The 25,138-nt window shown below is 30.4% G+C and overlaps 4 protein-coding genes across 4 annotated transcripts; 2 read left to right on the top strand and 2 right to left on the bottom strand.

The window, feature by feature from the left end:
* Positions 1-544: 544 nt before the first annotated feature.
* Positions 545-3,384, bottom strand: LOC116768111 (superkiller complex protein 8-like). Its single transcript, XM_032658750.2, has 7 exons — positions 3,184-3,384; positions 3,030-3,115; positions 2,812-2,960; positions 2,451-2,686; positions 1,779-1,966; positions 1,075-1,234; positions 545-768 (listed from the first exon to the last, which is right to left on the bottom strand). Exons 1-7 carry the CDS (start codon positions 3,205-3,207, stop codon positions 661-663), a joined length of 951 nt encoding a protein of 316 aa, XP_032514641.2. The 5' UTR covers positions 3,208-3,384; the 3' UTR covers positions 545-660.
* A 403-nt stretch (positions 3,385-3,787) lies between these two features.
* LOC116768120 (superkiller complex protein 8-like) lies at positions 3,788-6,529 on the bottom strand. Its single transcript, XM_032658767.2, has 7 exons — positions 6,373-6,529; positions 6,171-6,295; positions 5,787-5,959; positions 5,368-5,603; positions 4,696-4,883; positions 4,200-4,371; positions 3,788-3,899 (listed from the first exon to the last, which is right to left on the bottom strand). The coding sequence occupies exons 1-7, from the start codon at positions 6,388-6,390 to the stop codon at positions 3,810-3,812; spliced, it is 1,002 nt and encodes a 333-aa protein (XP_032514658.2). The 5' UTR covers positions 6,391-6,529; the 3' UTR covers positions 3,788-3,809.
* A 395-nt stretch (positions 6,530-6,924) lies between these two features.
* Positions 6,925-10,585, top strand: LOC116768065 (pre-mRNA-splicing factor RBM22). Its single transcript, XM_032658686.2, has 7 exons — positions 6,925-7,188; positions 7,263-7,316; positions 7,582-8,075; positions 8,530-8,703; positions 9,161-9,303; positions 9,622-9,734; positions 10,040-10,585. Exons 1-7 carry the CDS (start codon positions 7,135-7,137, stop codon positions 10,223-10,225), a joined length of 1,218 nt encoding a protein of 405 aa, XP_032514577.2. The 5' UTR covers positions 6,925-7,134; the 3' UTR covers positions 10,226-10,585.
* A 6,523-nt stretch (positions 10,586-17,108) lies between these two features.
* LOC116768145 (alpha-tocopherol transfer protein-like) lies at positions 17,109-24,687 on the top strand. The gene is made up of 6 exons (XM_032658796.2): positions 17,109-17,263; positions 17,994-18,163; positions 18,442-18,536; positions 20,475-20,619; positions 23,407-23,600; positions 24,227-24,687. The coding sequence occupies exons 2-6, from the start codon at positions 18,016-18,018 to the stop codon at positions 24,524-24,526; spliced, it is 882 nt and encodes a 293-aa protein (XP_032514687.2). The 5' UTR covers positions 17,109-17,263; positions 17,994-18,015; the 3' UTR covers positions 24,527-24,687.
* The last annotated feature ends 451 nt before the right edge of the window (positions 24,688-25,138 follow it).

The raw sequence follows: 25,138 nt of genomic DNA, 5'->3' as shown, positions 1-25,138 counted from the left end.
TAAATTATATTTATGTCCTACTACTTCCGCGAGTATTCATTTAAATGAAACTAATATTTTCGGATTACTGCGCGTATTGTATTATTTGTAAAAACTACATAATCCCGACGTTTCTGTTAGGTACTTTGCAGCAAGCGTGATCACGGGCGGACGAGATCTCGTCTCGATTATATTAGTTCCATTATGGTATCATTATTAAGAATAGATATGACTTTAAGACGATGTTATGGGTGATATTTCCGTGTGATTACATATAATCCGATAGTAGGTAGTTTTGTATCCAAAAATACTATGACTATACAATATTTCGCCAAACTTTAACCGTTCACCTAACTCACGCAAAAGAACCTGACGAAAGAATAATTTGATTCATTTTAAGTCCCAAAATAGGCCCCCAACAATATTTGGCTCAAATCAGACCCGTAAAAATACCTTACTGTTAATTGATAAATTTTATATACGAAATAGTTTGTAAAAACAATAGCCAGAAACAACATTTAGGACATCAAGGGAACAAAATTAGGCATAACAAAAAATGCAGTCATAATTTTACTTATATATTTCTTTAAGAATAAAAACGTATTTACATAGAAGCGTTCACTTTAAGAGGAAATTTAGATTATATATATTGATTTTTAAAGCAAAATATTTTGTAATACATTAGGTGTTTTGTTGCTTCGCTACTGGAGTTTCATATATATTTATAGTTTTGTCTTTTCCCACCGAGAGTAGCTTTTTGCCGTCCGGTTTGAAGTCGAGGTCCCACACCTGAACAAAGCCGTAGAATGAGTAAAAAAGTCAAATTATATAAATACTATACTATGAAACAAAATTCCCATACGTTTATACAGCGGCCAATGAAACGAGATAAACTTTATAAATATACACGTATGGTGTTTATTTTTTTTATTTATACACATATACACATACATTTTGTATTTAATTTAAAGTCCTTAGAATTTTATTAAACAAAAATAATAATTTATCTTCAGGCATGAGAATAAATCTGTAAAGCTTGTTTACATTTTTTATCACGTTTCGCTGGCCTTATATTATGAGATATAAATGTCTCACTATATCAGTGTGTTCCTGGAAGGTCTTCAATTGTTTCAGGTTTTTGGTCGCGATGGTAACGGTGCCATCAGCCGCCGCCACACTAGAGCCATCAGGAGAGAAGCAAGCGCTCACCACCCACGAGCTTAGAGTGAGCGAACTCACGAGATTACCGCTAGCACTGTGTGATTAGTGCCATATTAAAAAACGAAATGATGACATATTTGTACAAGTTACAATACAAGAGATATTCAATAATAATTGATGAAATTTAAATTCCACCACCCAAAAAACAGAGGTAGGTATTCCAAGGACTCATGATTCAAAAGAATTAAATATAAAATTTATTTATGCCCTAACAGATATGAAAGTAAGTAATGAAATGTGAAGAGGCTGGCATTATATTAGCTTGGTGATTTGTATTTATATGATAGATCTATCTGAATTTATATTGTTTTCTTTCAGAACGTACTAAATACCAAATAAAATGAATACAATGCAAAGACATCTCATTAATTAGTTTAGTAATATATTTTTACTTAGATCCTAATGTTTTATAGATTCACTTATTATACGTACATATAATATAATATAGTCTGTGGACACAAAGCATATATGTTAAGATAAAAATGTATCATTAATTTTCTATGGAATACCAACTACGTCCTACAACAAAATTACAAATTCGAAACACTATAAAATTTTTATACAAATGTCATACTAACACATCAAATATCTTGAGAGATCCGTCGTTGGAGGCTGTCACTATCAAATTTGAATTTGGTGAAAATTTTACACTTCTAATAGTTTGTGTGTGAGCTTCGATGGTATGTACCAACTTACATTGGATAACGTCAAATATGTAAACCATCCCGACAACGGACCCTGTCGCTATGTGCTTACCGTTTGGACTCTGGAAATATAATAAATAATTATTGAATTAATTAATTAGCATTCAATACTTTAATATATATGGAACGATTCAAAAATGTATACATCACTTTATAATAAGACGACCAATGAAAAAAAATTCTAAACATAGGTTTTATCAAAGAAAAGTTTAGGAGACAATTGTTGACTGTTATTATAACAGTTTTTTTTTTTAATTTAAAAGGTTAACAAATATGGTGATTTCTACCGAATTATCATACAGCCTCTTTATAGGCTAATATGTCAGTAGAAATCTTAAAAACTTATTTAATAGTGTAAATTAATATATGAAACCTAGGAGTTAGAGTCAAGTACAGGAATTTGTTAAAAATATTACTAGATTATTTAGAATTCGGAATAAAAAATGTGATCACAGGCAGATATTATCATCTCACCCAACAAAAAATATTTTATTTAAATTCTAACCTTAGAATAATCTAAGCTCAAATAGACAGATTTAAACTCACCCAAGCAACAGACAAAGCAAATTTTCCTCTCGTATCCAAGATCTTATCAATACTATTATTGACTATATCATATATTGTAACCTTTCCTGTGTGACTCCCCGAGACGATCTTATTGCCATCTGGGGAGAAAGCAATCTTCCACACATCTATTGAACCAGTCTGAATCTCATGTACTTTATTACCGCTGAGCAACTCCCAAATAATTAACGTAGAATCTAATGATGCGGATGCAATAGCTACAACATTAATAAACATTGATTTACATTCTTTACTTACAGATATAAATTTGTAATTATCTCATAATACATTTCCAGATGTTAATAAATAAATATTCATACAAAATTTAAAGATAGCAACTTACTATGTCCATCAGGACTCACTGCAAGTGATACCACGGCCATGCAATGACCTTGTAAAGTGTGAAGTAAATCTAATTTGTTATTGTCCAGTTTCCAAACTTTTATCAGTGTATCCAACCCACCAGTCACAATATAGTCCTTAGAGGGGCCGCTATAGAAATATTTCTAATTAACATGGAGAATATATTATGATTTTATCTTTTGATTAGTAATGCCTTACTTTTTCTCTGCACTTTTGACACTTGCCCACGAACAGCAGTAAATTGGATCATCGTGGGCGTCCTCTTTTTTACTTAATAAAGAATACTGGAATACAGAAAAAATTATTTCTTCATTATAGAAAATTTCATTGTAATTATAGTTTGTTTACGTACAGCGGCTGCGGCTGCGGCTGGCATTTCGTTAACGCTCAGTATCCTACCACAAGGTTTTGTTGAAAAGTTTTCTTAGTAACTACTGATTAAAAAATTGTAACAGCTGTTAAATCATTGATTTTAATAATCAAAAAATATATACGTAAAATATTAATTAAGGAATACGTTTGACATATACAACAGCCGGTATTCCATCAAAGTCAAAACATTTATAGTGACATCGATGTCATTTAACATATTCGATAGTTATTCCGTTTAAAAATATTTATTTATACTATAAAAGCAGAAAAGCCTATTTAAGATAAATTATAAAACAATCGGTGTCTAGAAAGTAATACAAAATGATTATAAGAAAAATACATTATTCTCAAGAAGCCAGTCAGTTAAGGTTTTGTCTATATTCTGTAAGATAATTTTTGTGCACGAACCTATCACTTATATCCGTTTTTCGTAATGTGCATTCGACACGATTTTTCAATATAAAATGCATTCGACACATATTTTTACAAAATTTTTATTTAAAACGACAGTTATCGCTTATAACGTTTGTTTTGATTTTAAATAAAATTAAAAGGAATTCTTATTAGAGAATAAAACAAAATGATTAATTGGTACATTTTATTTTATTATAAAGGACAGTCGTAAATATTAAGGGTCTTGTCTTCTGATATTGATATAATTTTATTACTTTCGGCATTGAACTTGACACCCCACACCTGGAAAGAGACAGTCAAAATAATAATACAGATATAAAATAATTATATACTTTAGTAGGTAAGTGAAACAAGAAAAAACTTAAAAAGTAATATATCACAAATATCTTAAACAATAATGCAATACTTTTAGCAGTTTTATTTCATTGGTGTATCATTACACTTGCATTGCTTCAGATAAAGAGCCATTAAATTGCAAGTATCCACTGTCCAAAGAACAAAAATAACTTTAAATATTACTTTATTTATAAGTAAATTACTATTTAGAATAAACGACAGGTAATCGCAAAATATAAACATCACCTGATCATTATGCTCCTTAAACACATGCTGACATTGCATGCTATCAAGATCCCATACTCGGACCGTTCGGTCTGAACTTCCTGATACAAAACGTTTACCATCGGGAGAGAAGGCCACCGATAGCACCCATGATGCATGCCCTGACAGTGTACCAGCAAGATTTGCATGAATACTGAAAGTAAATTATTACTATTATTTATATAGTAAGAGTAAAAATCTTGTTTTATTTTGTCAATACCTTTCAGCAGCTCCACCATAGACAAATGGCTATATTTTATAACACTCATGATGCGATGTTTAGATTTTATTTGATGATGTCTTTGGTTTTTTAAGCTAACAGGACATCCTTCACAAATAAAATTTTAATTTATTTTTAAGAATTCAACAAATATATATATTTTTTTGTACTGTTTGAATGTTTAAGTTCTATGTACATACATATATACATTTATATGATCGCTACAAATTTCCCTGGCATACATATAAAGTAACTCACACATCATAAAGCTTCATATGCCCATCATCGGATGCGGTCAAAAGCAACTGTGAGTCGGGAGAGAAACTTAGACTCCTGATGGGCATCGCATGACCTTCTAGGGTGTGCACCAATTTGCCTTGGGCCACATCAAATATGTTGATGATACCATCCAATGCACCACTTGCTATGTGTTTACCGTCTGGACTCTGGAAATAGTGAATTGTTATAGGAAGCTATGTAGTTTAATTTGAAATTGTTATATTTTGTTATTATCCACGTCAAGTTAATATTACTCTCAGGTTGTTATTTGAAAGAATATTTAGGTGTAAATTCCATCATAATGATGTAGACAAACCTAGGGGTTTTACAATTGTTAATTTACTCTTCTTTAACAGTTTACACTCTAAAAATGTTTCTCTTACTTTGAAGTAACCACAATCATAGGTAAACAAAATCAGGGTGTCCAACAGTTAGACATAGATTATGATCAGTTATTTACGTTGTCTGTAAATCGATTTGTCAAGGACTACAATACTGTTTATCAAGAACACTTTCACTAGTGTGTTTTGTAGTGGGTTTGTTTGTAATTTTATCTTGGCTGTCTATTCGGGAAAATTTATAAAAAAAAAAGTATAATAACGTGTCTTAAATAATACTGCAATCACTTATACGAGTAATAAAGAATCTCACATAAGCTACACTCAATGTAAATTTTCCTCTCGTGTCAAGGGTTTGTTCCTGTTTGCCACTCTCTACTCCAAATATGATGACCTTCCCGGCATTGCTTCCTGAGATCACATGTTTGCCGTCTGGAGAAAAGTCCAATGTCCAAACATCTGTTGTACCCGTCTCTATAGTTTTTAATTTCTCACCAGACTCTATATCCCATAGAATTAGTGATGAATCTAAAGAACTACTCGCCAATGCTGGAACATACACAAAATTACTTTATCAGCATATGCTACATAGATTTATTAGAATATAATCAATGTGAAATGATGTGACATTACAATTTATTTATATAATTAGTTTACACAAATTAAATTCAAAAAAGAGGTTTTAATTTTAACTAGGTAATAAATAAAACCTTTTTGTTAATAATAACTCACTCTTTCCATCAGGACTAACAGCCACCGAGATGACACCCAATGAATGTCCTTCTAACTGATGTTTCACTTCTAGTTTTCCATTATCAAACTGCCATATTTTGATGATATCATCAAGCCCCCCTGTTATTATATAATTCTCTGGTTGTGGTGCTTCTTCAGAGTGATTTGAATCCCTGTTAATGGAAATCAATAATAAGTATACTTCCAATATACTCTTATTACATTTTGGCATCTCTAAAAAATTTTTATTTTATTAACTTTCTAAATAACATTTACTAGACAACCATTAATAAAAAGATAAATCTATTTAAAAGAAAAAAAGGCATTTAATTTCATAATAATAAAACTGAAAATGTTATAAATAAGCAGAGGTTAGAAACATACTGTGAATTTTCTACATTTTCGTTATTTTCTTCAACGGCTTTCTTTTTTTCTTTACATATTTGGCTCCAACTGCAGCACCAAATAGCATCCTCGTGTGCATTTTCTTTTTTGAGTTGTGAATAATACTAAAACAGAAAAAAATAACTATTTTGTAATTTGTAAACATATTGTCGTGTCGTTTAACCGTTGAAAATTATTTTACCAGAGTTGTTATTGACATCGCACCACTTATAAACACTCGTTATCAATTAAACTTGTCACTTAAAATAATTAATTATTACAAATATCAAATACTTTTAGCTGTGAATGCACTTAAGACGATTTATATTTTTTTGCCGAATATTGAAACTTAAGTAATTTGACAATTTCAAAGTCAGTATTACAAGTTTAATATATTTATGACATTTTATTATAATAAAATTATATTTATATGTTTTTTTTGAATATGTTATTAAAATTATTTTTAATAAGAAAAAAATAATGATTTAAAATAAGAAAAAATATTATATTGAGTATTTAAATATTGTTTATGAATCTTAAAATTAATTTAACTGACACATCATCCACTAAATGGGCTAATCTAGAAAACCTTTTTTTATTTAGGTAAGTGTGGCATCGTGATATTATAGAGTCTTACTTTAATATTAGAGATTTTTGCTAAAATATGAGTTATGTTTATTATTTGTTGTAAATAAAACGCTAAGTAAATTTCTTATAATCTATGGACTACAAATATAAACATAGACAATGTTGCATCCACTCTATTTCTCTCTGAAGTGTGATGTATCGTCACTATCGTTTTACGTTAATTGTTGAGTAACTAAATGTTTTGCTGTATAAAGATACTGAAATTAAAGAAAATTAGTTGCTTGACAATTATTTATTTATACTTATGACAGCGTATGCTGTATTTAACGGCTTTATGGTTTCAATTGTATAGTTGATAACTTATAATATACTTGTGATGGCTGTGTCGAAGTCTACGAATACATACAATCGTCAGAATTGGGAAGATTCCGTAAGTTTTCTGATTATCTTACAAATGTTCAATGTTTAATTGTTTGAGATATAAATTATATATATTTTTTTTAGGATTTCCCGATTTTATGTCAAACATGCCTTGGTGATAACCCCTACATTCGAATGGTAAGCATTTAGACTGCTCTATTGTTTAATGTATATATATATATGTTTTTCAGATTTTTTTATGCCTCTATTGTGAGCTAGATTAAAGCCCTAGAAGTTAATAGCATTTGTTAATTTGTCTCAAATGATAATTGGGTAGTATATGGTATATTATTGTTATTCACGTTGTCTTTTTACGTTTTTTAATTTGGTAACCTGCCTATACTTTTCACCTAAATTGACTGTAACGGCTATATTATTTTAATGCTATTCAATTTTTTTTCAGACTAAAGAGAAATATGGCAAGGAGTGTAAGATCTGTGTACGCCCTTTCACCGTATTTAGATGGTGTCCGGGAGCAAGAATGCGTTTCAAGAAAACAGAAATCTGTCAAACATGTTCAAAATTGAAAAATGTTTGCCAAACATGCCTCTTAGATCTTGAATATGGATTACCAATACAAGTCCGAGATGCTGCTCTTAAAATACAAGACGATCTACCTCGTAATGAGGTCAATAAAGAATATTATATTCAGAACTTAGATAGTCAAATGTCTAAATTTGATCCAAGCCAGCCGAGCAATTCCGCTCTGAAATCAAAGGGTGCATCAGATCTACTGATGCGGCTAGCTAGAACGGCTCCTTACTACAAGCGTAATAGACCTCATGTGTGTTCGTTTTGGGTTAAAGGAGAGTGTAGGAGAGGTGAGGAGTGTCCTTACCGACACGAGAAACCAACAGATCCCGACGACCCCTTGGCAGATCAAAATATTAAGGATAGGTATGAGTTTTGAAATTATATTTATTTGTTAATATGGTAAGCTTCAAACTTTTTCAAATGTTAACTAATGTAAGGGCTAGTATTGACATTTTGTACAACAAGGCAGTGACCATACTATTTGAGCTATTTTAAATGGTGATTAAAAAATTCTATATGCTAGAAACACATAAGTTATTAATTAAATTTTTCTACATATTAAAAAGCCATACAAAAATATAATCTGACTGAAGTGTTATTGCTATGTATTAGTTATACTTTCTCGGTATTATTAAATAATGTTATGAAGTCAAGTGTTTTGTAGGGAGATTACTTTATTAGTTTCTGTCTTCCAGTCGGAAGAACGCGAGAGAACAGAAAAGCGAGACTTAGCTACTTAGCAAATTACATACATGACGAATTTATTGTAGTTTTATTGAATACTACAGTTATCTAAATGTAATGCATCTCTTTTCAGATACTATGGTGTAAATGATCCCGTGGCGGAGAAGTTAATGCGTCGTGCTGCGGCTATGCCAGCACTGCCACCTCCCGAAGACAGAACAGTTACTACATTATACATCGGCAATCTGCCGGAAAATATTACTGAAGAGGAATTAAGAGGCCACTTCTATCAATATGGTGAAATAAGGTATATAATATTTTAAAAATAATAGCATTGATATGAAAATAAAACAATTATTGTATGGGGAGTCCCTCCGTGCGGAAGAAGGGAAACTCCGTAATGTCGGAATGAAAACAGGAAGGGGAAGAAATTGATTTTTCAGGAATTTTTAGCGTTTTCAATTATTTACAAGTCAATTGATTCCTGCAAGTACCAAGCATTCCCTTTCACTTGGTCTATTTATTCCCCCCTCCTTCCCGGGAGCATTAAACGTTTAACCTTGTTGGAAGTCTCATGAGAAGTTTTACTTCAAAAATATATTATCCCTCTTACCTTATACAACATGTTTTATATACATATTTATAAAGTTGTAAAATTCACTATAAATGGCCATATTGTCTGCAATGAATATTTAATCTACAAATTATATGGATTGAATCTTAATTTATCTGTGCCATAGCTTATACTCAATATACAATTTCAGGTCATTGACTCTAGTCCCGAGGGCTCAATGTGCATTTGTTCAATATACTACTCGGAGTGCGGCCGAGCATGCAGCCGAGAAGACCTTCAATAGGTTGGTGATAGCTGGCAGGAGACTTGCCATTAAGTGGGGAAAATCACAAGGTATGGTTATATTTCATGTATCCATATTATTTACTCATAATTACTGTCTATGTATTACTGTCTATGTATTATTGTCTATGTTTGTTTGTATTCATGTTTTGATTTTTCATAGTCTATATTAAGCAAATTATATATTACATAACTTATAAAATTGTTAAATTAAATTTTGAAACATATTAAGAGTCTTCAAAATAAACTCAGTTCACTTGTAATTTTTGTAATTAATATAATATCCACTTTGATTGAACTAGCTATCAAAAGGTATGAGTGTGGGCTTTGTACACTTGGATAATGTTTCGTATTATACAATGTATACAGGACGACAAGGTCCATCGGAGGCTATCGAGGCAGGTGTTCCATTGGAGCCAGTTCCTGGTCTGCCGGCTGCTCTGCCACCACCACCTGCCTTCCTCCATCCCTTCCCGCCACAGGTATGCATGAATAATTATAAATATATACAAATTATGCTTGCGACGCCGCCTAAATCACTGTTTGTTTGTTTATTTATTTAAATTGAGGAAAAAATGTAAGTCTTTAAACTTTGGACAGTAATGAAAAAAAATTAAGTAATTTCGGTATATACCATATAGATTTATATAAAGAGTTTATTTTTCAAAACAGACATTCTAATATTTTTTACTTATAAATAATGAGATGATTATTTAAGAATAAAAACATACAAACATTAATTGATATCAGTCTTCTCTGACACCTCAACGTGTAACTGAATCAACAGATGCCGCCGCCGCCGAATCGTCCGAACGACTTCTTCAATCTGCATCACTACGGCGGTCCTCGGGCGTGGGCCTGGCCTCCTCCCGGGCCTCCGCCTTCCCACCCCGCGCCCCCCGCGCCCATGCACTACCCCAGCCAGGATCCGTCAAGACTCGGACACGCCCACTCAGCGACGCCACAGACATAATAAATATTTTCCTCCCCATCACAACCTTCCTTTTATTTACAATGAAAATTACACCAGAGACAATAAATATCTTTTGAATATTTATAAAAAGTCATTTCATACAGCGTCCTCCAGAGTGCTCCAGCTATTGAGGTGATATGTTAAAAAATATGATGTCTATGATTAGATGGGTGCCTAAGTCTACAGATGATGAACTCCATAGACAATTAAATATGTTTTAATCTCAATAGTTCCTTAGTAGTGGGCATTATACGTGAGAATGTTACATTAAAGAGAACTCTAGATTTAACTAATTGTTATTTTTTTATATTTTCTGTAAAATGTGATTATTTCAGACATTAAATATTATGAATATAAATAGTACAAGTTTTTCTTTTATCAACAAAAATCACTCCCTAGTATGAAAGAATCGTGCAAAGTACTTATACCTATTTGACACTTTGATCTTAGAACATTAAATTGTTACTGATTGTTGGGTGGGTACTAAGCCGTTACAATGTAATACGGGTCAAAAGTTATTTTAACGACGCATATTAAATAATAATGTACATAAAGAAAAATGAATTTATAATTTTTAAGATCAATTACATGTGATCCTTTTCTATATAATTCGAACTTAAATTGGCGCACGTTTAACGATTTAGCTTCATGTTAAATTATGGCCTGGAATATAAATTGACAAATTATATTTTAGTTTTAAATATAGTAAAAGGCTTATTCGAAATTTTTTTAATCTGCGAAGGCCGACCTTACGAATGCTATTTCTTCATAAATATTTATAATGAAATATATTTTAGTGGCATTGAAAAAATGGCGCCAACAATACTGGCAATGAAAACGTTAAATACGGCAACATTTAATCTAGTAATAATCATTTTAAGCCCATTTCAACCTTATATAAAATTTTATTAATGTTTCGATATTATTTTTAACACATACAATGTGATAGTTTATACATAATATTAATGTGTATGACAAATAGCGGTATTAAATCATTTTATTTAAGCTATAAAATACGGCCATCCATTTCACATGTCATGTTTACTTTGTATGGAGGTTGCCATAAATATGTATTTATACATTATTTTATAACTGCGCCTTTTAATATTTTAAGAGACGTCAAAATTCAAATACTATTATTTCCACCAGTAGGTACATCACTACATACATAGAGTTTTTTTGTTTCGGCTTGTCTGTTATTGTTAGCCCTGACGGCTTTGACATCGTAACCGGAAGTGGTTATGTGTGGTGTTAACGGTTCTTTATTCAAATTTCCTACATTATAATATTAATTGAATGAGAATGATGAATGAATGGATTATTGAGTCGGAAATAGAATACGTGTCGTATGCAGTGTCACTATAAAAAACTTGTGCTAGGCCTACAGTTTGAAATAAATATTCCATTCGATATGTAACATTTCAAACGTCTAAAAAAATATTTAAAAAATTCCATTGCACCATTGAATTTGTTATTGTTTTAAATGTCACAAAATTCCGTGTTATATAGCTCTTTAGAATGGTCGTTTTATCATGAAAGGTGATTCACGAGGTCGGACTTTTATTTGACAATGTTCGTTTCTTACTTAATATATGGACTACGGATCATATGTTTGCACAATTTGCAACTCTCAATATAATGTAAGATATATTAATTTATCTTATGCAAAACAGGATAATAAGACAAAGTATTAAGAAAGATATACGTGATACAATAAACAAATTCTTTCTAAAGTAGACAGAAGAGTTGCATATTAGTACAATTTGATGCATTACAAAATCTAGGGGCACTTCACGGCCGCAACATACTTTTCTCGAAGTAGTTAGGGTTATTTTCGATCTCCTATAAATTCTTTGTGAATAAAACTAGTACATACTTTAATTATTATAACTACTCAAAGTTATATTTTGTTTAATTTTGTCACTCGCCGACTGAAGGACTGTTAAAACTTTAAGGCACTTCAAGTATACATAGAAGTTACCAATTTTGTATAAAATTTGTGTTTAGTGTATGAATGAAAGAAAAACTAGAATATTTCGCAATAACCGTCCTGTTTTGTAGATACCTACACTATAAAAAATATAGTTTAAAAAACTAAACAACATGCTTTTCTAATTAACCCAACTAAAAAGCAAAAAATAATCTTTAACATAACAACACAAACAGTGGGCGGTAAATTCAAAATATTAGTAGGTATAGTTATGCGAAAAGCATGGGGCGCTTTGTACCATATCTTTCATACTATTTTTGAACTAATCGTATGAAAAAAGTAATAGATATAACCCAAAAACTAGATTTAGCAGTTCGCATGCAGTTCGCATTTGCGGGACGAAGCCTTAAACAATTGCAAGAAATTCTTTGGAACACTTCTAATAAGTGCTAACTACAAAACTTCCCCGCTAAACTTCCATTATTTTCTTACAATTGATAAACTATATTTGTTTCTGATTTATTTTAAGAATCAAAATCTGCTTACAAACTAGTTCCGCCCGCTAGCGCTGCTCTCAAATTCTCCTTATCCTGGATATTAGGTAACGAAATTATAAAAAAATTAACGAAATCTTCTTTGAACTATAAACGTTACATAATTATTTATTCTTTAAAATCGAAGACCTCAATTATAATTTCTGAGTTGCGAGTTGCGCAATTATCCCTTAATATATAATTAAATAGAAATAATGTACATGTTCTATGGATCTGTCGATATCATGCACGTTTTCCACTTCAACTATGTACGTTACAAGGTTCATAAATAAATTCTGAGTTAAAAATATGAACTACATATGCATATAGCCTTTTTGGTATGATTAGAATATAATTTAAGTTATTGCAAGCATAAATTTGAAGCTGAAAAGAAAATATTACATCGTATCTATGATCGGTACCTACTTCATTTATTCTATTCGAGCATGGACGTCAACGTTCCAAATTCAATATCCGATCTGTTAATAGGTCTGATATTCAAATATGGCGATGTTATTTAATTATAAATTGCTCATTTGCTTTTTTAACACTTCCCTTCACGTTCACGAATAAAATATTTACAATGTCACTTTTTTTGTTAAACTTATTTTGATTATGAACGTACTTTAGGTAATTATTTTTTTAAATATATATTTACCGTTTAGCCTAATATTGTCATTACTCGCCATTCCGAAATATAAAAAAAGTATTTGTATCTTTTTTTGCAGTCAAGTAATCAGCCTGTGTAAACAAAGGTTTTTTTTTAATTTATTTTTCATTATTATTATTCATAAATAAATTAACATATAAGTCCATTATTATTAGCTTTATATTGAACTGGTTACAGAGGTAACATTCATGAAATTATTAAGTATACGCTAAATACTGCGATTTCTGTCTAAGTAGTTGGTATGTACAAAGATACTTACGTACTTTGTTCATGATATTCTCATTCTAATTACGTTTTATGAGGCAAACATCTTGAATAAATCTTACTCAATAACAGTTCTAAACAACAACCATAACTTGCCGAGATGAAATTTACAGAGTTATATACATTTTTGGAATAAAAAAAATTAATTAAAGTTAACAACATTTTTAATAAAGAAGTTTTTATTTGAAATTAATATCTTTTTATTGTATAACTTTTGCTACATGCTTATTACTGAATTTGAAATGTTTCATCGTTAAAATAAATCAACTTGGTTAGTTTTTTACACAATAAAATCTCTAGACTGATATATTATATAATAAAATTATAAGTAAATAGTAAAAGTATTATAATATTTTTTTTTTCATTTAAATGTTGTCATATAAAAACTTAAACTTTTTTCAAAGGATTTTCACTTTTTTAATTTATATATTTTTGACTTAAGCTATTACCGGTCATCTTTTTCGAATTATGTTTAGCGAAATTTATTACCATGAATATAGTATAGTGTAGATAAATTATTAAAAACTTTTGTTTTCAACGTTAAATATATAGTTTTTTAATTTATTTCTTATATCAGACATTGGTTTAGTTTTTGTTTGTCGTTTTTAATATCGAAAGGGTCACTGAACATCACTACTGTATAAGTAAACTGGTTGTGTGGCCAAGGATATCTTTAGACCATATTTGATTTTGTCCTAAATTCAAGATTATGTCTAAGATTATGTCTTGAGATAAAATTATTACATTGTACATGGTTTTTTAATTTTAAATTTGTCTTTATTTGATTATGCCAAAACTTTGTGGCCATAACATATATATATATAGTTATTTTTTTTCTTCACTTTAGTTTTTAAATTCCCCTTTTTATATATTGAAATTACTACAAAATGATTTCTTAAATGTACCAAAAAAATAAAAACGATGTTAGCGTTTACTCCGTTAATTTACACCAGCGGGTTTAAACCTCTTTTTTATTTAGCTGGGGTCGGTAACAAAACTGTATTTATCCAAAATAGTTTTTATATCAATAAGAGTCTTGTACCAATAAGGATTGTTAATAGGGAGAATATTACCTTCTATACCATTATTTAGTCATTCGCTGAATACCCATTTATGAACTTGTGGACTTCGAAGAAAACGACAAACATGAAGAAAATTTAGTCTGACGACTTCATCATAATCCTAAGAAACATAAACATCTTAAGACTATTCTGCAACAGATTTTTGAACATCTCATTTTTGGGGACTCTGGTCTCGGAAAAATTACGGCTTACGATTTTTTTAAGTAAGATGATAGAAGGTTATATGAAGCTGTGTTAGTCTTTCGAGATAACAAAGTTCATAAATTTCACACCTAGCATAATATGGGGAGTATTGAGAGTTTAAGCCGATGTCGCAAATTTTAGGTCTTTGTGACAAAAACAAAATTCCAAATTCAAATTTCTCGGTTTAAAATATATCGTAAAAAATGTCAGTATGGAAACCACTATTACTATAAAATTTAACGCATGTTTCCATGGCTGCTTCACAAAGGCTGGACTTCAAATGTTTATTAACCATATTAACATAACTCATTAGTTAACTCAGTATTCATTGTATTCATTTCGAATACTTAAACAGCACAATTAGTGAGAGAACACGTTCTAATGGCCATAATATTACAAGAGTGACGTCACTTGTCATTAAGAACATTTTGATAAAACCAGTGCCAATATGTATTTATTATAAGATACACTGTTTTAAACACAGTTATAAATTTGTGTGTATGTGTTTGCGTTTATATGTGTGCGTGTGTCGGTGTGTATTTATAGGTATTTATGGGTTCTATGAGCCTAACCGAAAAACAATTTGTATTTTTATATATTTTTTTGCTTGATATGGTAATGTAAGCGTCATTGGCAGTTTTTTTCGTCATATGGAGTAGACGAAAAAACAGTTAAGGCGTCTCTTATTGGATAAAATTTAAAAACGTGTTTTTTAACTTATGATTGGTTTATTTTAATAATATAAAATAGGAACAGAATATAATAATGGATACAGATTTATTATTAACTACTTTTTAAATATATAAATTAACAAAGATATTTCATAAAAAAGTAAAAAAGTAGTAATAAGTATTTGCATAAAAGTATTGATAGTTGTCTATTTAATTTGAATAAAAAAAATACTTTAAAATCTCTATGAATTTTTTAATTTCACTATCTTTTAACATTAAAAGGTTTGATCACATAAAGACCATATAATATTTTTATGACTTTTGAGTCACAATGTGTTATTAGATTTTATAATTGTTAAAGGAAATATAAGAGTCATCGCAACGGACCTGAAATGTATCTACGCTTAGATATAGATATATATAGATGCATTCTAATTAAATATCTATTATAGCTGATTGGTTGATAACATATGAAGCGGTAAACTATCTACTAATTGGTACAATATATTAGCTTTGTAATTAATTTATTAAAAAAAAAAATATGAGCTATAATGACACTTGTAATTAACAAAAGAATGTTTTTAATGATTTTTTTTAATATGGTCTTTCTGCATGGACTGTAAAGTAACTGAATTGATTTTCTAAAAATAATATTAATAAAATTGTTTTTTTTTTTTGGTATACCTGGTCGGAATAGACAAATACTTTTGATTTAATCTTATTGGTATTATAATTATTAATTTCGTAAAACATTTATTATTAAAAAAAATACTGTCTGTGGTTATTTTTCAGCGTTGTATATAGATATATAATATTATTTATAGTTAATTATATCTTTGTTGTTAACTATGAAGGCAGAGTGGGTGAAAGTCCTTTACGTCACATACCACAACCACAATCATAACATCGGTAGGTAATTTATTACATTTACATAATTATGTTATAATATTATTATTATTATTATATTCATAGTTATTTTCAATATCTCACATAAATGAGTTATTTATATAATTTTGATTCATATTGCCAAATTCTTTGGGGTGTCAACAAATTGAATACCAAAAATTTATTTCGACAAAGAGTTCAAAGTTAGCAAGTAACCCGAAATAAAGGTTCCAAAATGTTAACAAACCCCACATGGTTTTAATGTTACATCAAATAAATACCAGGCGATCATAATACGCGAGGACTGGTTCGCCAAAGGTTCAAGTCAAGGCGAGCGCAGTGGCCTCGCTTAAGCCGATATTATAGAATGTTACTAAAGCATGCATGTGTACTCCTTAGTTAATCACATGGATGTTCGATGCATTTTTAAATGGTTCTTTTTTTAAAAATATTTTTATTATAAGTATGAAATATTAACATATATATAAATGTCAATTGATAATGATTACTTAAGTGGTTTACATTTAAGATTACATATATTGACCTTAAAAATACGATTAAATGATACTAATGTCACCAGCGAGCTAAAAGTCGATGAGTGCTTCATAATATTGCTTCGATTTGAGTGAACGATAAATGATTGAATGTATAGTGAGTGAATGACTCAGTGAGATACGATTAGTCAAACATTTATTTACACTGGTGCAGTGTTGTGACTATGTTGGTTGTATTTTGTTTTTGAATTTATATATAGCATGTTCATTGTTTTGAATTATATCTCGTTCGTTTATTTCAATTGAATCTCAAGGTTTATGTGACGGTAGGTAACGTTTTATATATTTTATTTTGTTTTCATTATACTTTTTTTTTAATTGTTTTGATTTTTTGTCTATTTTTTTGATTAATAACTTATTTTTATTTTTAATTTTATAAAGGGGGTGTTTATTAAGCGTTCTTTATTTATTATGATTTTATTTTGAAATTGATTTTTATTATTTCAAATTTTTTATAATAAAGATGAAGTACTTTTTTTCTATAATGAGATCTAAGACTTTCGCGAGTATTCATATTAATAAAACTAATATTTTTCGGATTATACTACCCGTATTCTATAATATTAAAAATTACTTACTCCCGACATTTCGGTTACTTTACAACAATTGTTATCACGGGCAGATGAGATGAGACTTGTTTTCTTTATATTACAAGAATATTACATTTATATTACATATCAAGTAAAATGTTTACAGAGTTCATTCACACCACCAAAAAAAAGTTTCTTAATCTGACCCTGTCCTAGTTGTATCTTTTAATATCGTTTCAAATACGACGGTGAATGGAATTTCTAATAAGTAGAATAAAAAATATATATGTATAATTATAATCAATGAAGTTAATACAAATAAATTTTCGGCTAATCTTTCGATAAAAATGACTTCCGCATATTATATATAGATGCCGGTTTCTGCGCGAGTGTCTTAATATTGGCGGTAGAATAGTTGAAAATCTTGTTCTTCAACAATCGAAATCAAATATTCAACATTTTCCAGCATCATATACCAGGATATCATAATGTATGAATGCTTCCTTGAGATAGCGTTCGAGGCTGAACTGAATACAAAAGAAGACCCCGAGCTGCTTGAACTAGCACCCGAACTATGCAACGAGGACGCGTCCACCAGGGCCACGGCCGTCACAAATCTCAGGAACATGATTTTCGGTACTCCTTACTTTCTATGGCATCTTAGTAATAATAAAAGATTATCGTTCCTTCCTTCTCTTTGGTTCTTTATTTTAACTTTTCTGCTGCTAAATTCTTCTTATTCCCTGTATTTTAAAATGAATAAATTTTGCTAGACAATATAAATAACGACTTTGACCCTGAAGATTTCGTGAATATGTAAATGTTTCTCATCTAAGGTCAGATTTCTTTGTGATTTGTTAAAAAAACAACAGGACATTAGGTGTTATAAGACATTTAAATATTATTTTCCACAGAAAGAGCAGAATGCAAACCTCATCGGACAGATGACGCGTTCCTCCTGAGGTTTCTCCGAGCGAGAGACTTCATAGTACCAAGAGCGCATAAACTCGTAAGCTATACCATTTTTTGTTTCTTCAATCGTGTTGTCTCAAAATAATTAATAAAAGGTCGCAAGAGTACGAAGAGAAACAAGTTCTGCCATTTTTTTCTTACAAACCTGTAAATTTTTACTCACTAAATTCAAATATACCTCAATTTATGCAAAACACGTGAGATACTAACGAATTTTTTAGTCTTTCGCAAACATAATATGTTGAGGTATATATTTTGATGACGTACGTCTGATATTGTATTCGCATTAGACGAAAACCGCTGAAAGGATTTCAAAAAAAAAATATACATACATTTGAATTTCTTATACTTGGTTTTTATTTTTAAAAAATTTAGTTATTAGAGGTGCAAGAAGCATCTTTTTTAAACCACGTGTTCAATAATGTGTATTTTCTTGTACTTACGATAACTTTATTAATACATCAAATTACGGAGACCAAATTATCAAATTGTTTATTCAATCACAAAGTTGGTATCCGTGATAACACTTATCAGCGTTATCGAAGGTCAATTCCGGTTCAACAATTATATAGAACACAACAATTTACACATAATATATACTCTACATATACCATATATTTCCTATAACATGCAGTATACTCTACCATAATTAAAAAATAACAACCACATGACTGAATTACCCGTTGTATACATACGTCCGGAAACACGTTTCAACTCAATTTCATATAAAAATACAAGTCTTATTTAATTGCCATTTTTTATATCGACATATTTTAAACATAAACACGTTATTAAAAATATAAAAAAAATATTTATATATCTAGTTATTGCTTTTTTTACTTGTTCTTCTGACGCAGAACATGTCAGGGTTAGCAATATTTTTACGTGTATACTTTTATAAAAACTTTTTTTTTTACTTTCCTCGTATGATTTGCTGTAGGGGAATCCAGACGAATGAATAAAAAGTTGTTAATTGAATTATTTCTAAACTTTATTATTTTTTTTATTGTACTGACCAAAAAGTCCTGTGTACTTTGGCAGACCATTGTGTGTACATTTCCATTTACGATTTAAAAAAAAATACTGCAAAATGAGAAAAAAAAACTACATACTTATTTATTGAGATCCTTAATATATGCAGCTCTAACAGTGTCGTAGCTTGATGGGTCATTTAGTTTTGCATTTAAAACACAGCAAAGCCCTTAAAAACGGATTTTTTTTAAACAACAGCGCGCGTATCGAATTAAATTTGATTTAGATCCTTCTGATCGCGGATTTCTGCTTGCGTTTTTCGGGAGGCCAAGATCCAATTAATTCGTGGCATTTAGGTGGGGAGGCGCATAACGTACCTTATCCTACGTACCATACAAGAAACTTATCTGAACGTTAAGGAATAGTGGTCTTCCTTATAATTTACTTCTTATGAAAGTACCGCTTCCACTATTAAAATTTACGTATTCTGTTCTCAATCAACTCTTATCAAGTTCTAAATGTGTGTGAGGATTTTTTTTGCCATTCTTCTTATATTTATTAAATGTTCAAGTCTATTAAGTATTAACAACTGTTCGGTTTCAGTATATGGACGACGGAGTACTAATATCAGTTTTATTACAATGCAATAGAAATAAAAAAAAAAACTATGTCATGACAATGCTAGAAAAAACACTCACATAGAGGAAACTATGAAAATGCTTTCTAAGAAACGGTGGTACTTACTGAGTAGAAGTTTTACTAATATATAGTAGGCTCTCTAAACATTCAACAATGTATTGTTTTCATTGGTATATAAATAAAAATAAAAAAAATTAGCAATATGAATGGTCTCAAAGTCCGAATAGCACAGAATCAAAATCGCGGGGACAACCGGTTAAATACGAGTATAAGAATACATGTACACTAGAAGGATATATTCATATAAGCATAAATATTAGCCAAATTTTTCCATAATATACAGAAAGCTATTGTTTTTCCTCAGCTAGTACGCTATTACACGTTCCGGGCGGAATATCCCCATTTGTATAAAGACGTCGATCTGTGGGGCTTGATGAAGGTCAAAAGTGCTTACGAGGGCTCTATGGTGGACCGACCCGATATAGGAAGACTCTCTATCTTCAGATTTGGTAAGTGTAAACTTGGCTCAAAAACTCAAAAATACATTTCCATTAAGAAACACCGTATTTTTTATGTATTGTGTGTGGCCATGAAAGTTATTGAAGTCAAAAAAGTATAAAAATCATATATAGATAGGTCAGACTTGGTAACAAATTATTTTTTCCACTCAATTTCTTATAAATAATTCTTTATATGATCACATTTACGCCGGCGAATATTATAACAAAAAAAAACTATATACTAGAGTCATTTAATTACTTTTGCTTAGTTAGATTTTCTTAATGCAAGAGAAACATGTGTAACTATAATTTTAATATGTCAAAGTTAATTAATCAAAATTTGATCATATCATTTCACACGGTATTGTTTTAATTAAAACTATATTTGCATTAAACCTATTGTTTTGTAGATCTTACGTAATGATCTCAAGATTCACACACTTGTTATAACAATTGACTATCAAAATTAAGGTTACAAATAAAAGCAATAGAGCTTATGTCCCTTTTAATTTTAACAAAATTTTGTTTATCCAAAAAAGAAAAATTTCAATTATGACGTCATATTGCTTATTTTCTGTTAAAAATGCTTAAACAACACAAAGAGCTTAAACAATATGCGATCGTTAATTTATCCAAAGATATTCGTAGTTTCTCTTCAACTTTTTGAGGGTAAGTGTTTTTTGTCCTGGCCTTAACCTTCAAAATGATAGTTAGTTGACGCATCTGTTCTTCTTTCCATCAGTGAGAGTGCTAGCAGTTAAAGGTTCTTCTTCCAATCTCTCTATTCAAAGTTGTATCTGTCCTTTCCTTCTAAGTCCTCTTTATTGTTCTAGTTTAAAATGCGCGAGGACATACTTCATATTATAGTTTTTTCGTTCTTCCCATTACAGAATTAAACTTTTGGATACTTATTCACTATCGGTATTTAAAGTTATTGTGTATTTATATTTTTGTAGCTGTTTGATAACTGTTAAACCTATCAAAGATTATAGTCCCATTACATTTTGTGTTTTTCAGTACTCTAGTGCTTGTGGTATATAGACAATATATAAACGTATCATACGTGCCTCTTGGGAGGAGGTTATATATTTTGCCTGGTATCTTATTCCGTAATAGTTTTTACCTTGATATTCTGTTAAAGTATTATACGCAAGTCAATAAAACCTTTTTATACATTAACAATAAAATAAAAAAATACTTATAACACTATGTAGGGAATGGATTCAGTATTAAGTCTGCTATCTCTACATTTGGTGGACGACAAAGAATAAATGTAATAAAGTTATTTGTCTTATTTTCGCAATTATCCTTTGAGGATGTTTCTTTTCGGCAATGAAAACATAGGATAGATACATAATAATAATATAATATTTATTAATAAAGCCGTTCTCATGCTCAGAACGTAAATTTACATACGTTCTAAAACATTTTCGTAGATTTTTTATTAGATTAAAATAAATATGTATTTGTAATTATATTTAACCGTGAGACCTTTGTGTTATAAGTAAACAACTCGATAAGTAATAAACATTTTAATTAAAAACTCCTTTTAAAACGGCGAATGCTTGACTGATCGGTTTACCTTGTTCTCTATAAAATAAAACTTACCTCCACTCTCATTTAATGTATCGACAGAATAGGATATCATAAATTATAAAGAATCAATTCAAATTCGCTCACAAGAATTATCCTGTCAATGCCTATTTATTTGCTTTTAGCTATTATTCAGCACGTAAAAAATGTCTTAAATTTTCTTTATTTTTATTTTTGTATGAGCAATTTGTTTGTATGCTTTGTTCTAAATATTATAGAGTAATAAGTTTTACGTTGTCACAGCCTTTTTTATGTGAAAGGTGGCAAACGAGCTGAGGGTCTACTGGAAGGTAGTCACTGTCACCCATGGACATCCGCAACATAAAGGATGTTGCGGATGAGTTTCCAACCTTGTTTGTTTAGGGAGGAGGAAAGGATGGGAAATGGGAAACGGGAAATGCTAAAGGGCAACCGGCTCTCTCACTCATCGGATGAAACGTAACCATTAGAGGCTACTTCACGCCGATCTTCTGTGAGAGCCTTCCTCGGTCGAGCCAACCCATGTTAGAGCTGTAGTAACTGACCTCAGTTAGGCTCTACCCCACCTTAGAATGATTCCTTTACAATCTAGTTTTGTTTCTGTTTGTCATGTTTGTAGTTTAATTTTTTACTAAATTGATATAAACGTATTACGTAATAGTAAAGTAATATTTTTAATTTTTCACTATTTATGTATCAGAAAGTTCTTTGTTTATGTGCAGTCATATATATTTTACACTATTATGTATCATAATCAGTTATCAATGTTGAAAATATATCTGTATGATTCACACTAGTCTGCTTTGTCTCACGACATACGTACAACTTAATATTTTCTGTTGATAAACCTTACACATGATCGTATCAACGGAGGTTTATGACTTAAAACTTAAAACTCACCGTATGTATTCTGACGGTGCAAATTTGTAGTGCATATAATGGTCGCAACTATGTATTATATACGCAGTTTAACAACTTACACAGCATCATTATGCTATATTATGTGTGAAGTAGCCATTAAACTGCTCTCCTTTTTGCAGGAAGCTGTATAGATAAGGCGAGAATTTTACTGCTCGCAATAAATTCTACAAATAACATATCCAAACTTTAGTCGTATGTTACATTTGATTTATTAAAAGTCTTCTTTAATATTAATGCCAAAAATAACTAAAAATCACTTATTATTTCTCATATAGATATATGTAACTGTTTTTTTATTTACAGGAACATGGGATCCTAACGAGTTTCCAGTAGACGATCTGATTCGAACAGGGATGGCCATCACTGAAATAGGTATCCGTCAGCCCAAGTTACAGATCATGGGCGGAACAGTTATCGTTGATTTGGAAGGAATAACACTCCGACACGCCGCAACCCTGACTCCGACCATAGCGTATCAGATAGTCTGTTTAATGGGGGTATGTTAATAAACATTACTTAAATGCTCTTGACATATATAGGCTTAAAGTCTACCTATCTTTGAAGACTTTACCATATATAATAAAAGACTTTTTAAAGATATCACAAAGTTGAAAATCTTCACGAAATATCTGTCAAACTCTTCCAAGTATATTTTTTTTACATTAAAGCAATGTGTAGAGGAAGTGCTTAAATAAAAATTTATATTAGAATATATTGAATGAAACATTTATCATCACGAGCAAGATTCGAATCTACGACCCCATATAGCGTTCTCCCGTATCAATGAGCTGCCGTGTATCATGTATGTGGTACATACTGTATTTTCTATATTAATGTTAATTTATCTATCAAGCTCGGCTTTGATTATTTTTATGTCAATTTTATTACTATCAAGAAACTAAAACTTAAACAATACTCTATATTCGTACTTCATATGCGATGCTAAAATTGTAATTTAATATATTCAAAGTTTGTTGTACACTTTGCAAGACTCCAACTTTTGCGTACACTTGTTTACCTTATCTCATATTGAATTATTAATCTCACACATCAATAGAATAATCGTCAGAATAATATATAAATAAAGGTTTTATTGAAATAAAAAAAATATTCTTTTTTCTAGCTGGTAACACCGACCCGTATTAAAAGCGTTCACATCATTAACTACTCCTGGGTTCTCAACACATTCTTCTACCTCTTCAAGAAGTTCATACCTCAAGAGGCCTGGAGTAAGATTATCTTCCACGGCAGTGACTTGAAATCCCTTCAGCAACAAATCGACCCAGAATGCCTTCCAGCCAGATATGGCGGTACGTGTAGAAATCATGTCCCGATCGGCGTCTGGTTGCAGAAAATCAAAAAATATCGTGACGAACAATTCGATAAAGAAATGAAAGCGCTCGGATACGTCGTCAAAGAGTGATTCATTTAGCTTCTAATGCTATTTAAATGTGATATTATTGTGGTATTGATTTGTATATAAGGGCATTACGTAACGAGTTGGTAACCACTCGATGCTGACTGCTTCTCAAGGTATTTTTAATGTTTAAATTTTTTTATATTTGATAAAAATACATTTATTTATATGCTATGTTTTATTTATTACCTACGTTCATTGATTTTTATATGACAATATGAAGTTACAAAGTAATTCAATATTTCTTGCATACTCTCGGTAAAGATTCCACGTATTTTATGAGATAGTTAATCAAGAACTTTGCTAGTCATAATAATTTTTTTCACGTCTAATTATATATTCAGAATTTGAATTTAAATTATATGTTTCTTATACTTTATATCGTAGTTAAACTGCGGATGGCTTCGAATATTTTATTATTGTAAACTAATATTTTGTTAAAATGTTGGGTAATAAATGTAAATGAGTCTTTTTTTTTTTTTTTACGTGAGAAGTGGCAAACGAGGAGACGGCCTACTTGATGGGCAGTAGTCACCGTCGCCCATGGACGTCCGCAACATCTCTGTTGCGGATGCGTTGCCAACTATAGTTGTTGAGGAAAAGGGAGGGGCGCGAATA

Source organism: Danaus plexippus, chromosome 19 (assembly GCF_018135715.1).
Source record: "Danaus plexippus chromosome 19, MEX_DaPlex, whole genome shotgun sequence".
In the NCBI taxonomy this organism is placed as follows: Eukaryota; Metazoa; Arthropoda; class Insecta; order Lepidoptera; family Nymphalidae; genus Danaus; species Danaus plexippus.
This window is presented reverse-complemented; position numbering and strand designations above follow the sequence as displayed.

What these genes read in the sequence shown, in the direction of transcription:
- LOC116768111 (XM_032658750.2), bottom strand. Translation starts at nt 3,207, where the DNA reads ATGCCAGCCGCAGCCGCAGCCGCT. An exon ending in CAGCCGCAGCCGCAGCCGCT is followed by an intron (nt 3,116 to 3,183) that starts GTACGTAAACAA and finishes TCTGTATTCCAG; the next exon opens with TATTCTTTATTAAGTAAAAA. An exon ending in AGTGAGTCCTGATGGACATA is followed by an intron (nt 2,687 to 2,811) that starts GTAAGTTGCTAT and finishes TTAATGTTGTAG; the next exon opens with CTATTGCATCCGCATCATTA.
- LOC116768120 (XM_032658767.2), bottom strand. An exon ending in TGTTAGTCCTGATGGAAAGA is followed by an intron (nt 5,604 to 5,786) that starts GTGAGTTATTAT and finishes TGTATGTTCCAG; the next exon opens with CATTGGCGAGTAGTTCTTTA. An exon ending in TTACATTGAGTGTAGCTTAT is followed by an intron (nt 4,884 to 5,367) that starts GTGAGATTCTTT and finishes CACTATTTCCAG; the next exon opens with AGTCCAGACGGTAAACACAT.
- LOC116768065 (XM_032658686.2), top strand. Translation starts at nt 7,135, where the DNA reads ATGGCTGTGTCGAAGTCTACGAATACATACAATCGTCAGAATTGGGAA. An exon ending in GATCAAAATATTAAGGATAG is followed by an intron (nt 8,076 to 8,529) that starts GTATGAGTTTTG and finishes ATCTCTTTTCAG; the next exon opens with ATACTATGGTGTAAATGATC. An exon ending in TATCAATATGGTGAAATAAG is followed by an intron (nt 8,704 to 9,160) that starts GTATATAATATT and finishes ATACAATTTCAG; the next exon opens with GTCATTGACTCTAGTCCCGA.
- LOC116768145 (XM_032658796.2), top strand. Translation starts at nt 18,016, where the DNA reads ATGTATGAATGCTTCCTTGAGATAGCGTTCGAGGCTGAACTGAATACA. An exon ending in TCTCAGGAACATGATTTTCG is followed by an intron (nt 18,164 to 18,441) that starts GTACTCCTTACT and finishes TATTTTCCACAG; the next exon opens with AAAGAGCAGAATGCAAACCT. An exon ending in AGATAGTCTGTTTAATGGGG is followed by an intron (nt 23,601 to 24,226) that starts GTATGTTAATAA and finishes TCTTTTTTCTAG; the next exon opens with CTGGTAACACCGACCCGTAT.